The 16,911-nt window shown below is 42.8% G+C and overlaps 1 protein-coding gene across 4 annotated transcripts in view; it reads right to left on the minus strand.

Moving 5' to 3' along the window:
* SORCS1 (sortilin related VPS10 domain containing receptor 1) overlaps positions 1-16,911 on the minus strand; it is a 434,488-nt gene that overhangs the window by 263,083 nt on the left and 154,494 nt on the right. For all 4 annotated transcript variants that reach the window (XM_036438961.2, XM_036438959.2, XM_036438958.2 and 1 more), the window contains exon 2: positions 11,749-11,816. In XM_036438961.2, the coding sequence (XP_036294854.1) occupies positions 11,749-11,816 (68 nt within the window). The remainder of the gene's footprint in view (positions 1-11,748; positions 11,817-16,911) is intronic.

Here is a 16,911-nt window from a genome sequence, read left to right on the forward strand (position 1 = left end):
ACATTTCCCAATTAATGTGGGTCAGAGATGGGGATGGGAAAAGACAGACTTTTGTGAAGTCATCTTATTTCTTTTAAACTTATTTCTTAGGAATTAAAGCTAAGTTCACACTGGCCTGACTCAGTGTTCTTATTTGAAAGGCATGATAAAGCAGGACATTCAAAGATCAATTCTTTTCAAATGCTTTTTTAAGTCTTAGTCCCCAGAAATGCAGGCAGAAAAAAATACATACATTTTTTTTTAAAGAAAAATAAAATAAGTCCTGTGCCTTTCATGAAGTGATTGCATTCCCGGCTTCTGGCTTCTGCAAGCTTAGCTAAGAAGTCATAATCCTCCACAATCACAGATTGTTTGAAACCAATAAAGCAAAGGTGATGACCTTGCTAATACATCCCAGCAGGAGAAAGAAATAAAGCTGTGCTGAGGAATAACTCTCCTGTACCATTTCCCTTTGGAAAGGGAACAGAGCTGATTATGCCCTGGCTTAATTCATGGATGAACAGTGCCTCAGAAACCTCACCGGAAAGAAGGAACAGAGTTTTTAAAATTCCCTACTAATGCTACTTGCATTCCCCTTGTCCTGGATGCCAACTTTGGTGATATTCATGACTCCCTTGTCTGGTCTCAACAGTGTCCCCTATCCCCCCTGCCTGAGTTAATTCTCTGGTGACAGCACAATGTGCCGTGCTCAGGATTGATTCAAACGGGCTCCACATGACATTCGTTTTTAAGCAGCACTCTAATGTGAACAGAAGGAAAACAAAGGAAGGGACACTAACAGACATTCTCTCACCCTCACTTTACCATCATATCAGTTTCCAACACTCATGGGACCCCCAGTGCAGACATTCAACACAACATGTTGCAGACATGCTGAAGTCAAATTAATATTTGTCACCTCCTTGATGGGCTATGACAACAAATTAGAGCAAGGCCTGAGATCTGAGTAAGCTAACTCCCTTTAACCTTGCATCGCCTGTGAGATATAGCATGCAACAAGCTTTGCATCAATTAAACAAATCCACAGATGACACGAGGAATTTTTTTAAAATCTTCTTTCCCCAATATGTGTGTCTTGGTGCTCCTTTTCAGGGAACACATATGGGCAAAGAATTGGACTTGCTCCTGAGGATGCAAAGGTGAATAAGATAACAAGCAATCTTTAAAATAGTCCCAGTAAGGGTAATAAAAATACAGAGAGTGCTTACAATTCAAAATGATATATTTGAAAGGAGAAGATGGCAAAAACAGCACATGCGCGGTAATGTATTCTGTGTGGAAGAGGGTGGTCAGGACAGCAATCACAGGGGATGGTCTGTGTGGGTTTCAAAGCCTAGGCTCTGGAGACAGACTGCCTGGATTCCGATCTCTACTGCTCAGCATTCTTGTGACCGTGTTCTCAAGTTTCCTCATCTATGAAATGGGTATAATGATGGTACCAAACTCACAGGGTTATTGTGAGGATCAATGTAGTTGATACATATAAAGTGCTTAGAGGAGTGCCTTGCACATTAGGAAATCATCAAAATTAATGTCTATCACTACTTATTAGGTAAACCAAATAAAAGGGAAACGTATTTCAAGCAAAGACTAGAAAAATACAAGATCCAAGTTTTTTGTTTTCTATTACCGATGTATATTTAACTCAAGTGTCACCATAATCCCAAGAGATAAAAACTATTACAGGTTTTTCTGAATGAGGAAATGAAGCAGAGAACTAAAGGAATCTCCCCACCATCTCAGAGTAAGTAGACAGAACCTAGATTCACCCCCAGGAAGTCCAGCGCCCAAGCCCCAATGCTGACCTGCATTTGGAACAGCCTTCCAAGAGCACGTGCTGTTTGGCTGATCCTACAGGTGGCTCACCGTCCCAGGAGCATATAATGATCTTTTTCATTGAGAATTCTAGTAAGTGGGGTAGAGCCAAGAAAATATGAATACCCAATAGGAGAGGAATAGGAGAAGCCAAAGGCAAGGTCAATTAAGTGTCCACAAAATTAAACTAAAATAAATAAACAAAAGAGATGTTTAGATATAAATGGGGCACATTTTGAGCAAGGGCTCTGGAGCAAATTGTATTTAGAAAAAAATAAAATACTATTTAAAATAATGGTGACCAGAAAGGAAATTAATATCATGCCCATGTGATATCGGGGGGTGGGGGGAGGGGGCTCCCTCCACTACTACCACCCTCTGTGACTGTGGGATGTGGTTAATGTGCAGGTCTTAGGTCTTGGGTTAGGAGCTGCCTGGAGAAAATCTACTGTAACCAGAAGAGAGAAGGCTGCTCAGTGTTCCTGGAGGGTACATGGGTAGGCTGTCACATGTATCTCTGAAAGTGGGGGATGGGGGGTGGGGGCGCTGAAAGCAGATCCAGCTGCCCCAACACATGCAGAAACACAGCAGTGCCTTCTCCTATGGAGCTCAGTGGATTTCTAATCAGAAGCTTTAATAAAACCCTCTTCTGATTACCACAACCTGCCATGACCAGTTCCCTTTCCCACAGTCCCCTGGGGGCTACATATGTTGTAAGTTTAATGTGAAAAGTCACACTTCTCTGCATACTACTCTTCAGTGTTTCTTAGGCCTTAAAACATGATCCAATTGAGGGACCCGCTATTTCACTGTTTGCCTGACCCCAAATGCCAGTTTCACTTTTCCTTCCCTTTTTAGCCCAGACCCCACGATTCACCATTCCCACCCACTCAGTCCTTTTGCTCTCTTGTGCTTTCTCAATGCCTCTCTCAAATCCACAGCCAGCTGCCTCCTTGATTATCACTCAAGGCCCAAGGGAGGGAAGCACAACCCTCCGCTGGGACCCAAGCATTGCCTGCACAGCACTTGTGTGTCCCTGAGCTGTTAGTCCCTCTCTGTTCCACTCAGCAGCTCTCCCAGTTTGCCAAGCCTCTTCTGAGGCCCGTTCTCCATTGACCTGACAACCCAATGGCAGGAGCTCCCTCAGCTCTGGGTTTCTCAGAAAAGTTGCTCTATGTGAGAGAGCCCTCTGGCCTCCCTGATTAGTGAGAGGGATTGCACCCCACCTCCCCTGCTCAGCCCCCTCTTCACCCTGATCTACCATGGCTGGATAATTCCTCTGTGTAATTCCCAAATTCATATACCTACTCTCTGCCACCTGATTCTCTACCAACTTTATCGCCCCCTAAGTTTTTCTACATTTTCACTCTCTTCCCACTGATGGCTCATCCTACAAACTATGGTCAGGGTTGTCCTCATTTAAAGAAAGTCCATTTAGTCTATGATCTCTGTTATGGAATATCATGTTTCTTCATGTATTTCCCTTTATAACTTCTTCCATCGAACTGTTTTACAGACAGTAGTGCAGTGAAGGCTAGGAAGGGAGCAAAAGTGGGGGGAGAGAGTCAGTGGGAGTGAAAGGGAGACATCTGTAATACTTTCAATAACAAAGGTAAGTTTTAAAAAAATCAAAATAATAAAAGTAAAAACTATAAGAAGATTAAAAATAAAAAAAGAGTTGTCTCCATACCCTTTTCTCACTCACTAGTTGTAGGTGCTCAGGAGACCATGTCAGTAGAGCAGATGTGTGCATTCCAAACCTCACTGTCAACTCTACTCTCCAAGACAAAGGCAGGAAGTCACTGAGATATGTGTCCCTCTCACCTTCCCACTCATCCAATTGCCCTGTTCATTTTCACTTTATAAGATCAATTGGAATGACTGCCGCCCCCATATTCCATTCTACAGTCCTCATGCCCACAAGGTCAGCTCCCTTTCATCTCTTACTTCTTACCTCAATAGCCACTGTCCTCATGATCAGCAGTTTTGCTCTTTTCCAAGTGAATTATCAACATGAGGCCAAGGTCATTCCCCCCCTACAATTCACCTTTCATCAAATATTTCCCTTGCTCCAAATCTTTCTATGGTCATTACTTCCTCTGGGAACACACAGTACAGAAAACTACGCATTTCTATGTAAAACTAGCCATTGCTATTCTTCCAAAATTATCTTCAAGTACTCTGCCCACACAAAGACTGTATGGCAATATTGGGCAATTTCCTCAATATGCCATGCTATCAGCCCCTAATGGTGCCTAGAATACAGTGCAAATACAACCAAATATTTATCTGATAATCACTGCAAGACAAAGCTACAGGATTACCAAGGAAGGAACAACTATCTTTGCTTGCGGTGTAGGGAAGGAGGTCAACCTTGCCACACACCAATGAACATATGCTCAGTATCACGAATAGTCAGGGAAACACCCCTTAAAACACACAGATAACATTCCTGGGAAGCAGCTCTGCCAACTTACTGCCATGTGACCCTGGGGCACATCCCTTACTTTCTCTAAGCCTCATTTCTCTGATATGTAAGCCTGGGCTACTGGTACTGCCCAGTCTATAAGGTTGTGATGAGCATAAAAAACCCTGAGGACACCTGAAGCGCTGAAGTTAATCAAATGTGCAATTGCTTAGTGCAGTACACAACATCCACACTATTTGATGCTCATAGACCTGACCCATTTTTTTTTAATGTATTCCTCTGGACAGGCACTCGTCACTCATTAAGTGAAATAAGCAGGTCGTCAGAGGCCTATGAATAGTTACTCCTATTTCCTCACACACGAATGTGACCCTGATATCAGTATATATCTGTTTGGCATTATATCATAAGGATATAAACAGACTCACCAAAAAACTCTAAGCATCACACCCCTTGGGGAAGCCGGATCTGAGTGGGAATTAAGATTCTATTCACTTTTTTGTTGTTGCTGTTGTTGTCTCTTCTTTGTTTGGCTCATCATAATACGCATGCATTCTATTTTATTTTCTGAAAATAGCAATGAGATTTAATAAAGTAAATGGGTAATCCCAGGAACCTCAAGGTGCTCCATGTGACACAGTTACAGAAATGGGACAGAGAGTTATAACGCTTGACAGAACCCAAAGGACCAGATCCAAAGCACCTCCTCATCCTGCTGGGATGTTGGTCTCCACGGGCCACTGGGGCTGCAGAAAACATTAGGATGCACAGGATGAATAACAGGCTGTGTAACAGGAGCAATTCTCCTGCAGGGAAATGACCCTACTCTAGCTTTATTTTCTTCCTTTTTCAGGGTGGGTATTTCTGTTCTATTCTTATTTTCAGAGTTGACAGAAAGCTGAGTTTCGGAACAAAATTTCCTACAGGGCAGGGATCAACAATCTGTCCCAAGCTGCCCTTTGCTTTTCCCTGGATGAGGAATAGGAAAGGAAAAGAGATCACTAGCTGATGGAAAACACCACAGGGCTGGCAGTTCACCGATGTCAGGTCAGCTTGTCAGCCTGAACCCTGGGTACTCTCCAGAGAACACTGCCAGAGCCATGCCATTCTCTCCACAAACACTCCTCTGGGACACTTCTCAATAACCGATGTGTGTCACACCCAAAATGGGACAAAGTGGCTCCTGGGATAAGGACACAGGTCTGGCTCCCAGTGCAGAATCAAACAGACAGCCTAATCCACTCTCTCTACTTGAATTCTATGTTCCTTTGTCCCACCGAGAGCAAGAACTGCTGTTTGACTAGTGCATAATGTTGGAGATCTGTTCAGAAAATTGTGTGCATTTCATGTGGATCTGAAAATAAGACACCACTGAAACTGAAAAGAAGTCAGCTGTGTCAGGCAGGCTCTGTCACAGAGAGGCACTGGCAATTGCTCGCCCCTTTAAGACAGCATGCTTTGGTCCTTCAAGAATTGCCTAGGGCTTTTTTTTCTTCTTTTTTTTTACCAGCTAAGCCTCTGTCAGCACCTTGATGATTACCCTGCCACCAGACTGGAAAAGGATGAATAGATTTCTACTCAGAGATACTGTATCCAGATTTTGATGTTTTATTTATCTCAGCCCTAAAGCTGATCTTGCTACACTATGGTTAAACCACCAGCTCTACAAAATCTCAAAGCTTAATCCACTGTAAGGTGGAGAAGATGCTGAGGGGTAGTTCATTGTCCTGTACTGGCTCATACTCCTTCCTTCTCAGGTTGACTCCCCGGAGTGAAGCAAAGCATAACACAAAACCAAATCCACAACATGCTTCAGGATTAAGGTGCAATCAAAGACAAGACCAACAGGGAGTGAAAGCTCATTCATTCAGTACAGTGGCCTCTCGCTCTGCCATCCGGGCCTCATTGACCCAGTAAGGTCAAAGACCTAGGACTTCTACCACAAGGTCAGCCACCTCTTGGTCTCTCTCCTATTCTAACACCCCAGAGGCATTTGCCACTTGCCCCCTGTCACTGATTCAGCTGGTCAAAGTGGTAAAGAGTAAGGACTCAATTGAAAAGTACATGTATCTATTTGTTGAACAAGTAGCCATTTCCCATGGCCCAGTATTTTTTCAAGAATAGGGCAAATGCTGCTCAAAATGTCATAGTTCTTTGAAAAATAGATACATATAAGATTAAAATTTTACTTGCGAGGCCCTGGCCAGGTAGCTCAGTTGGTTAGAGCATTGTCCCTATACACCAAGATTGCAGGCTTGATCCCATTTAGGACACATATAAGAATCAATCAAAGAATGCATACATAAGTGGAACAACCAATCGATGTTTCTCTCTCTCTTTCTAACACTAGTTTTAAAAAAGTTTAACACTTAATTTGCTTACTTGCTTAGGTATAGAATGATCAACCATAAGGCAGATGGGATTCCAGATGACAGAGAAGCGGTGAAATGATTAAAATTTATTAACTAGCATCCTTGTAACTGTGTGGGCTATTATTTACTAACTGTGTGACACTAAACACGCTGTAAAAGTAAATTGAGAGGATGCATATCTAGCGCTCAGCATCATGCCTGAGACATAATGATTATTCAATAAGAGCTAGCTAGGTCCTATCATTGTTGTCATTATTAGTGGCTTCGTTGCTATTATCCTTAAATAAGCAAAGTGCTGTGTTTAAAGGCTTAAAGTCTAGCTGAGAAGAGAAAATATACACATGAGCAGAGTAAAGAAGCAACACTTAAGTTTTTGTCACAACCCGTACAGTTGTATGACAGTTTTTAGTTTTTATATTATATTTGTCTCCTTCTGAAATCTGGCAGTTCTGGGTGGCTGCTTAAGTACCTTCCCCATACAAATGACATATGGCAAGTTACATGCAAGTTCACGGACCTCTCTCACTTTGTCTATAGACCTTGGCCTTAAACAATGAACACCTGCAGGACAAAGCCTATATGCTGTTATGGATATACCCACCCACGCTCCCTCTCCTGGATAGAACCATAAGACTAAAGGAGTTCAACAATTCATCTATGTTGAATAAGTGAATGAGAAACAGAATTACATATTGATGACCACACAGAAGAGAGAGAATTGTAGTGTTCACTGGTCTGTTCAAAAACAGATACTTAGTGAGCATCATCCTATGTACTAAGTCTTGCACTCAGTGCTGGGGTGCCATGTGCCTCTACCAAGCCCCCCAGTTTGGGGCATAGGTAGGTATTCTGAGAGGAAAGCACAGCTGGTGTGGGAGAAAAATTAGTCAGTACTACCAGTCTGCTGTCCTTCAAGGAAGGTTGCACTAGGTGACTAGAAACGCGAGGAACTCTAGTCCCAATTCCTATCCTTGACCCACCCAGGCCCGCCCCATGTCTCCTCTGTATGAGCACCCCCAATGTGGTTCCCCAAAGACCAGATGGGCATCGTGAGCTGCCTGAAAATGCAAGCTCTACTGAAGCACTTGTGAGTATTCTAAATATTATTCCTTCTTCCCTTTTTTCTTTTCTAAACTGTATTTTCATTGAGACTTGTGCTCATCTATCAAAGCATTGTAATAAGTAGTTCTAATAATGAACACTACCCACAGTAGTCATTTGCCACATATGACATGTATAACATATGACATATGTGGCAAATGACTATTGTGGATATGTTAGAAAAATAAAAACACGTGGGTATAGTAAGTGTGCACATATAGGGATATATATATATATATATATATATATATATATATATACACTTTAGTGAAATTGATTCTAAGATTGAAAAGTCAATGGGTCATTCTTACCACACTCACCCAATCTTAAAATCCTGGGTTGCTTCCTTGGAAAGAAGGCCTAATATTACTGAAATATTTGTCATTTTTATATCCTCCTCCCTTAAGATCAGAAAAGTACATTCTTCCCTGACTGGAGAATGGGTAACAATGCGCCCTGAGAGAGAAAGGAGCCCTTGAACATGAGCTTCCGTTGTCTAGGACAAACTGCTCCTCACGTCCTTCCGGCATGCCCTTCCCGCTCTTCAGGTGGAGAGTTATAGCTGCTAAAAGCCTGTCCCATGGAGACAGAATTGCACACCTTTTAATTTTCTAATATGCCGACTACACTTTATGTGGCAGGTGCACTGCAGTATAAAAGCCGGCTTTTACTTTCATATATTTAAATACATTAGAGAAATCTATCAACGAAGCGTAAGCTTACTCAGAGTCGCTGAGATCCTGATGAACGGGGACTGAATTTAAACAATACAGCAGGTGTCAGGCTCTTAATGCTTTAAATAACACTACTTTTTGAGGCTCTACCAAACTTCGAACATTTTAATTCCATTTCAAAATGTCCAGGTGGTATAAACTCTGCATAATTGACCTCCTTAGTTGGGGGAAGAGTTCAATGACCTTAATGCCTGACAACAAGTAAAAGAACAGAATCTAGCCTTCTCCGTGGTCTGCTAGAGTCCTCCTGAGGTGAGAACAATTGATCTGGGGCTGCCTGGATATCCTGCCAAGCCTAATGGAGGTAGATATCAGGAAAAAATGAATTTTTATGAACAATCCCCTGGCAGGGTATGATAGATTCCTCGGGGTGTCTGTCCAATCCGTGATCCTCCTCTTGTATGACAACTACATTCCCCAACAGATGCAGGCTCTGTAATCCAATCTCTACCATGTAAATCAGCCTTCCCTTCCCAATTATTGTGGACTAGACTAGGGGTGGAACCTGTCACAGATGTGGGTGGGGGAGAGCGTCTTTCCCTCTGGATCCTAGCTCTGAGATTGAGGGCAGGTAATCATTCTTCCCCGTCATAGAAAAGGTGATGGGATGCCCATTGATCTTAAGCAGTGAACACTCACTAGTTTTGTCAGCTCAAAGATGTGGATGAAAAGGGGCCACATGTGCTGAGACCGGTTTGGCTCAGTGGATAGAGCGTCGGCTTGGGGACTGAAGGGCCCCAGGTACGATTCCGGTCAAGGGCATGCACATTGGTTGCGGGCACATCCCCGGTACGGGGTGTGCAAGAGGCAGCTGATAGATGACTCTTTCTCATTGATGTTTCTAACTCTCTGTCTCTCTCCCTTCCTCTCTGTACAAAAATCAATAAAATATATTTTAAAAAAAGAAAAAGAAAAGGGTCCACATGCTAACCTGACAAGCTCAGGGAAGGCCTGCATGGAGGCCTTGCAAACACAGAGACCTAAAATAACAAACAAAGAATGGTCTGAATTTAATAATTTAATTAAAAGCAGTTTATAATGGGTAGTTAAGTCCTACAGCAGTATTTTCCCTGTCAAAGATTAACTTTGACCTTAACGGAGCCTATTGTCATTTGCATCAAAGACAATACACGTTTGGAATGTAAATTCCCATTTTCTAGACCTCTCAGGACCCAACCAGTGCACCAGAGTGGAGACCATAAATTCCCTCATTGTTATTGTCATCATGTTACTTGTTGGCTGTTAACTGTCCTGTACCCACCTACATGTAAAAAAAGCATGTGGCTATCATTTTACTTTTTATCAAATCTCACAGGTTTCTAAGCTTTGCTTCCCCCCTGCCTACCTAATCTATCACCAATGATTTTCATGGAACCCACTTACTTCTCCTTCTTTGATTGTAAGGTATAAAACCAGGTTAAAAAAAAAAAACAAAAAAAAAAAAACTACCATTCTCTTGAGAGCATTATCTCAGTTCTTTGAGATTCTGCTTCCCAGCTCAGATAAATTCACACACAAAAATTCTTCACGTGTTCACGTGTTTGAATGTTCTTATATTAACAAAGACCATCTTCTTAGTATAACCACTCCCATTGACAGAGAGAGAGAGAGAGAGAGAGAGAGAGAGAGAGAGAGAGTGTGTGTGTGTGTGTGTGTGTGTGTATGTTTTGGGAATGGTGATCTAAAATGATATCAGAAATTAACCGTTGTTATGATAAGGGCACTGACAAATCAGAATAATATAGGAGAGCCCATGAGAACTATATAAATTAACTGAAGTTAAACAAAATTAAGCCAAGGGCCTGTTACCTGCTGCCTGATATGGAACTGGGCTGACCTGAGATGCAAGCAGATGGCAAGGTGCCTCTAGAACAAAGAAACTTCAAGCAAAGATCGATTAATAGCTCCTCACTAATACCTTATGGTTTACCCATACCACAAAGAGAAAACAGTTCACAAAATAGACCTTGTAAAGGAAAGCTTACTGTTGTGGGGTCGAACCCTGGGTTCAGAATAAGACCACCGGAGGCTGATGACTGATTAATAAGCAGGCAAAGATGTATTGAAATAACTGGCCAGGACAGACGCGAGAGCACCACACGCAAGTGGTCTCCACACGACTGCCCCGTTTCAGGGGTAGGAAGTCCCTTTTAAAGGTTCAAACCACAGGAATTTTCCTTTGTTCCAAATTCTAAATCCTAAAGACTACATTCTAAAGACTGGGGTCAGCCCAGCAGGGTCGTTGTTGCTAGTCACATCCTGCTGGACATTGGAATGTGGCCCTATCTTGGGACAGCCGATAACACAGAAGCAGAGCTCAGAGGTTATCTACAGTTTCTATCTCTGAAGGTTACTGAGTCAGTGGGAATTACTCTCCTGTGTTCCTGGTCCCAGGCAAGGGAAAATTGCCTTAGCCTCCAAGTCTCCACCTGAAAGCTAAGGTAAATAGCTCCCCCCCCCCCCCCCCCCCCGTGTTTAATCAGGTACAAGAGCCAAACTAGAAGGGTTAAAATTCAAACAGCAGTTTTTACCAAAGTAGGGCTGCCACTATATTTCACTTACCCCCAACTTTTCCATGCTCTATTTCTTTATACCAGTAATTTTTCACAGGAACTACAAATAGATATAAGCCCAATCTCTAGAGAGAGTTGGGGTATCTATTCCTTCTGTTGTGAGGAAAGTCCATCACTCTCTACGGAGTGGCTTTTCCTGCTTCTCCTCTCTGCTCAATATACTTGTTTCTGCTTTAACTTCTTGTCTAGCTTACATCTAGAATTCTTTCCTGCATGAAGCCAAGAATCCCCAGCTAGGGGCTCGAGTCTCCCTTAGGGACTTGCCCCTCCAGCATCTATATCAGACTCCAAGACAGTGATCCCGGCATATTATCTCTGGGATAGTTTTCATCCTCTCCCAGGTTCAGAGATTGTCATATGACCCAGGACTGACCAATCAGAAGCAGTGCTCTACTGGCCTTCAGAGATTGGTTCAGGTATGGGCCCAAGACACAGACTGCCCCATTAAGCTCACAGGTCAGTGAGAACTGTGGGGACCAACACTTGTAAGGACAACCTAATGAACAGTTTAGCACAAAAATCTGACTATGACCAAAAGGAGGATTGTATAAAAAGTAAGGGTCTGGTCTGCCTACAGATAAACCCCAACCATGGCCTAGGCAACAGAGAGCTGAGGAAGGAAGGTAAAATAAGAGAGATCTCACCTGGGGAAAAGGGGTTGGGGGAGAGCAGTGGTGGACATGATTAAATAACACAGCAATCATTAGCTCTGTTTATCTACTTACCTCCAAAGTGAGCTCTCAGTGATGCTCCCCAGGTTATAGTCATAGAGCTTTGTCAAAATGAGAATCACCTGAAGGCAAAAGAAGAAATCATAGTTAGTCTCAAACAATTACAATCTCATAGAAGCGAAATGGCCCAAGGGAGGGTTTAGGATTCCTTTAATGGGCGCTTAACATAATTGAATGAATTGTTACCAAGTTCCCTTATGCTGACTGGGGAAGAGTTTGCCAGTGCCTTCCATGAAACTGCTCAAGCCCAATCCCTTCCCCAACTTTCTCCCTTCCACTCCCAAGGCAAGTTACCTGAACTTCCCAGACCTTTCTTACCCTGGTGGATTTAACACTTTCTGGGAAGACTTGCAAAGCTCTGAAGCACGCATCCTGCAAGGTAGCCACCGAGCTGATGGTTTGGAGAATAGAAGGCCCTAGAAACTTCCCCAGGGACAGGTTTCTTAGCTTCTCAGAATCTCACTATGCTATCCCCCAGAAAAGGTTGCAGTGAGGAGTTCAACTAGGTAAGAAATGCAAGTTATCCTGGTTTAGCATGAAGTTCTTAAATGTTAGTCCCTCCCTTTCTTCTCTGCAGGCCTGGCTCTATCAGTTTCTTCTCATCTCCCAATACCGGGGAAAGCCACTGGTTGGAATAAGACCCATGGGCTAAGCCATAGCATTTGAACAGGCTCCTCTCTATGTTTTATGGGGTCTGGAAGCCTATGGAATTTGGGGAGCCCTCCATAAGAAGCAGGACATAGATTATGATTCCAAACTTAAGGGCAGGTCCTGCAAAGGGACCCGTTCAATGAGGGGCACTGAAATGCAAGCTTCATTAATGTCACAGTGAGTCTTCCTCTGATTCTAACCTATTGCTCACTCAGAGAAGCATGAACACTGCAGTTCGTTCTTTCAGAATTCAACAAGCACTTACTACCCATTTATTAGGAGCCTGGGATGTTGCCTAATGCCAGAGGAAAATACAAATACAGATGAGGCCTGGGGTTCTGTGACCCATTTAAAACAGGAACAAACCCTGGCTAGTATGGCTCGGTGGCTGAATATCAACCTATGAACCAGGAGGTCACTGTATGATTCCCTGTCAGGACACATTCCAGAGTGTGGGCTCAATTCTCACTCATCATTGGTGTTTCTCTCTATCCATCTCCTTGAAATAAAAATATATGTATTTTTAAAAACCCACTAAATCGTTAAGAGAGCTGGTATGCCTCTTCTCAGCCATGCACAGCGTGGCTGCATCTGGGCACCTGCAGCAATGACCAGGGTCCGCCTGGTGACGTGAAGTCCATGAGCACCAGGGAGCTTGGGGAGACTGAACAGAGCAGTGTGTTCCTAAGCACTGATATCCTCGACCCTTCTTCTTGCATAAGGAAAGAACCAAATGGGACTGTTCTACTTTCTGTTGAGGTTCATATTCCTCACCAGATAAACTCTAACCTAGAACATCTGGCCCAGGACTGATGTTCCCAACTGGAGAGAAAAGTGGTGACACTGATTTCCAGGATTTTGTCTGCAGGCCAAGGGATCAGTTCCAGCCTCAGTGAGCAGGGAACATTCTAACCTTGATTTTCAAGGCAGTGCGCTGCCAGGAGTGCTGAACCCTTCCAGGCTGCACTCCACTAGCGCTGGCCTTGATTTACTTGATCAGGGAGAGATTCTGAAGGTTTCTTTCTCAACAAGCGAACTGGAACTCCAGGACTTAGGTTTGTTCCAAGTTCAAGGGAATGCTGAGGATCTGGGGACCTGGGCTCTAGGGCCTCCCCTCTCCTACACCACCATACAGGCTTCCTTCAAGGAGCTGTTCAAAACTTGCCTCTTTAGCAAAATGGGAGCATGTGTGAGGTGTGAGGCACCCTGTGGGCACATCAGATGGCATGCCTACGGTTGGGGCATATGTTGAACAGATCCGGGTGCCAATTAAATTGCTCTAAGTGCTAAATTTCAATCACCGCCATCCCAGAAACTCTGATCAGTGGCAGCGGGGTGGCCGTTTGTTTGAAGACACAGAGTGATGTTGCTGTGCCACCTCGAATAGGCCTATAAATCCCCTGTGGAGGAAATGGGAGCAGTGAGGGCATAAAGCATCTCCAGGTAGTTGCTTTCCTGATACAATCCAGCGGCCAACAAAATAATGATGTTCAGCTGGTCACAGGCTGAGTCTGACAAGGGAATTCAGAGGAATCCTAGAGAAGGAATCCTTTTACCCAGCATGCAATGGTGTGAGACACCCCACCCACATGAGCAGCAATCAGAGAAGCAATTCACAGGCAGGCAGGCGTGAGGTATCAGTGACTCTTCTTACTGGACCAGGAAAACGAAAATGCCAGTGATCTATTCCGGCAGTTCATCAATACACCAGAGAGGTGTCCTTCATGGTATTTCAAAGTTTATCAGCTCGAGTCAACCTAATCTCTCTGTTTTCAGAATGATTACAGAAAGAAAGAACTTTTCCTTGTGTTTTCAGTCGAAGCCTTGAAATCTTTCTCCCCCTCTTTTGTCTCTTGACTGCCCATGTGTGTTAGTTAGCATGTTTCTGTCCATGTGTGTTATTTAGAGCATCACTCCTGGATGGTGATGTGTGTTATTTAGTGCATTACTGTCCATGTGTGTTATTTGACGCATTACTCCTGGATGGTGAAGCACCATTATATGAGTTATGCTTTGCTGTTGTTTGCTTGCTTTTCTGTTCTGTTAAGAACAGAAAAGAACTGAATAGAACTAGCACCACCATTAGATGAGAAAATGGGGTAAATGCAATTGCCTACTTATTTTGGTCCTACTGTCTACCATGTTTTGTGTACTTTTCAAGCTTAAAAAAAATCAGTGGAACTCTTGAAGCAAGTAAAATGTTGTATATACTGAAATGACATATATATGGTCATTTATTTTTATTCCGTCAGCAACAAGTTTCATGTAGTACAGAGTTAGTTCAATATATCCAAGTCCAAATGCACAGTAATTAATTATAAACCTAATCAGTGAGAGCAAGGCTGTCTAGATAAACACATTCACACAAAACGGAATCTCCATCAGCATCTCATTTCTCTATACATTGTTTATACTATTTAGTACCAAAATTTCCCTCTTTCAAAACTATAAGTGTTGAGCCATATGGTCAGAGCTTTTTTGGGTTCTTCTTTAAATCATAGGACATTTTAAATAGCTATCATCCAAATATCTATGGTTTGACAATGTCTACCTACATGGTACCAGACTTCAGTGCCCAGATATTTCTAGGATCTTTCACAGTTACATCTCCAGGTAACCTCAGCCAGTCTAGGAGCCACTGTCACCACAGGCCATTTGTGCTGTTTTTATGCTGTGGCTCCATATTCATTTATTACAAACCCTCCGGGGAAAACTTCCCTTTGTCCATATTATAAGAAACATGAGCACCCACTAAGCTGCTATGCAAGGCACCCATTCCTGAAAGAGTGGGAGGGAGTGGAAATATTGCCAGGCTCTGTGCAGGGACCTGAGAGGGTGTTCAAGGAAGTGAGCCTGGGCATCTTCCCCAGCACTGGGTCCAACAGTCACCACCTGTGCTCACCAGACTATTATCCTTCTTCCCCAGGTCTTCCAAAGCTCCTACTGAGTCACTACCAACACCAGCCTCTCCCCCCTCACCTCTGTGCATAGGTGTGAATCAACCATCACATCAAGAAAGTGCTCATTACATTTCAGACCCAATGGAATGTTATTCAGCCATAAAGGGAAGGAAATCCCGCCATTAGCAAGAAGTTAGGTAAAGCTTATTTCTAAGTGAAATAAACCAGATGAAGACAAAGACTGTATAGTTCCTCTTAAACGTGGAATCTTAACAAAAGACAAATAACAAACAAAAAATGATTTCGTAGAGATAGAACCGAATGGTGGCTGCTAGGGGTTGGCTCAAGGATAAATGGGAAGATACGGGCCAAAGGGTGCAAACTTTCAGTTATAAAAAGAAAACATTCTGAGGAGCTAATGTACAGCATGGTGACTACAGTTAATAATATCTAATACTGCATATTTGAAAGGTACTGAGAGTAGATCTTAAACATTTTCTGTTAAAAAAAACAAACACACAAAAAAACACAACCCTCACAGCCCTGGCTGGGTAGCTCGGTTGGTTAGAGCATTGTCTCCATGTGCCAATGCTGCAGGTTTGATGCCTACACATCAGTGGAAAAACAAATCCATGTCTCTCTTCTTGCTGTCTTTATTTCTCCCTCAAAACAATAAAAAAAAAAACAGAGTCAACTATTTGAGGTGATAAGATGTGTTAATATCTTGAACATGACTATCATCCCACAATGTGTATGTATAGCAAATCATCACATTGTACATTTTAATATATATCATTATATTTGTTAATGATTCCTTTATAAAGTTCTCAAAGGAAAAAAGACCATCACAGAGAACCCTGGGGGTGGGATGTAGATAGGAAAATGTCAATCCTTTCCTTCCCTCTTCTACCCCAGAAAAAAAGCATTCACAAAGATGAAGACACTAGCATGTAGAAGACTAATAGGAGTGTTCTAGTATAAAACAGCAAAAGACAGTGAAAAACGTTCTCTGGTATGGAACAGCAGGCAAGCCCTATTTTCAGTGATGCTCTGGAACGCATCAACAGGGCAGCAGACCCAGATCCTACCTTGCACTCCCCATTCTACCAAGTATTTAGACATGTGACAGCTTTGAATGCAACAATAGGGCTTTATTTTTAATGACCATAAGACTAAAATTAGAAAGAAGTCCATACATTTAAAAGAACCCCTGAAACACCTTTCTGGTAATCAGATTCAACACAGTCTACTTCTGAAAAACATCTGCATCAATCAGTAGACTGTAAGAATCAAAATTGATTCCACTCTTCAAAAGTACCAGCTTCGGGATCCTCCCTTTATTTTCTCAAAAAGCAGTGTCTTGACTCTTTCCTTTGAGAACTTAAAAGGATGCACCTCAGAGGAGGGGGGCCTATGGAGGGTTAAGGGTAAGTAAATGAATTTCCCACTCCCTTCATCCCCTAAGAAGGAATGCACACATCTCCCAATGAATGTTCTCTCCTAATTCTTTGGCTTAGGAGTAGCTATATGGTTGGAAACAGATGGTTAATGAGAATTGTTCATGAAGGAGGACTTGACTAGCAAACTGACTGTTCTTCCAACCTAT

The sequence above is a fragment of the Pipistrellus kuhlii genome, unplaced genomic scaffold, assembly GCF_014108245.1.
Source record: "Pipistrellus kuhlii isolate mPipKuh1 unplaced genomic scaffold, mPipKuh1.p scaffold_m20_p_15, whole genome shotgun sequence".
NCBI lineage: Eukaryota > Metazoa > Chordata > Mammalia > Chiroptera > Vespertilionidae > Pipistrellus > Pipistrellus kuhlii.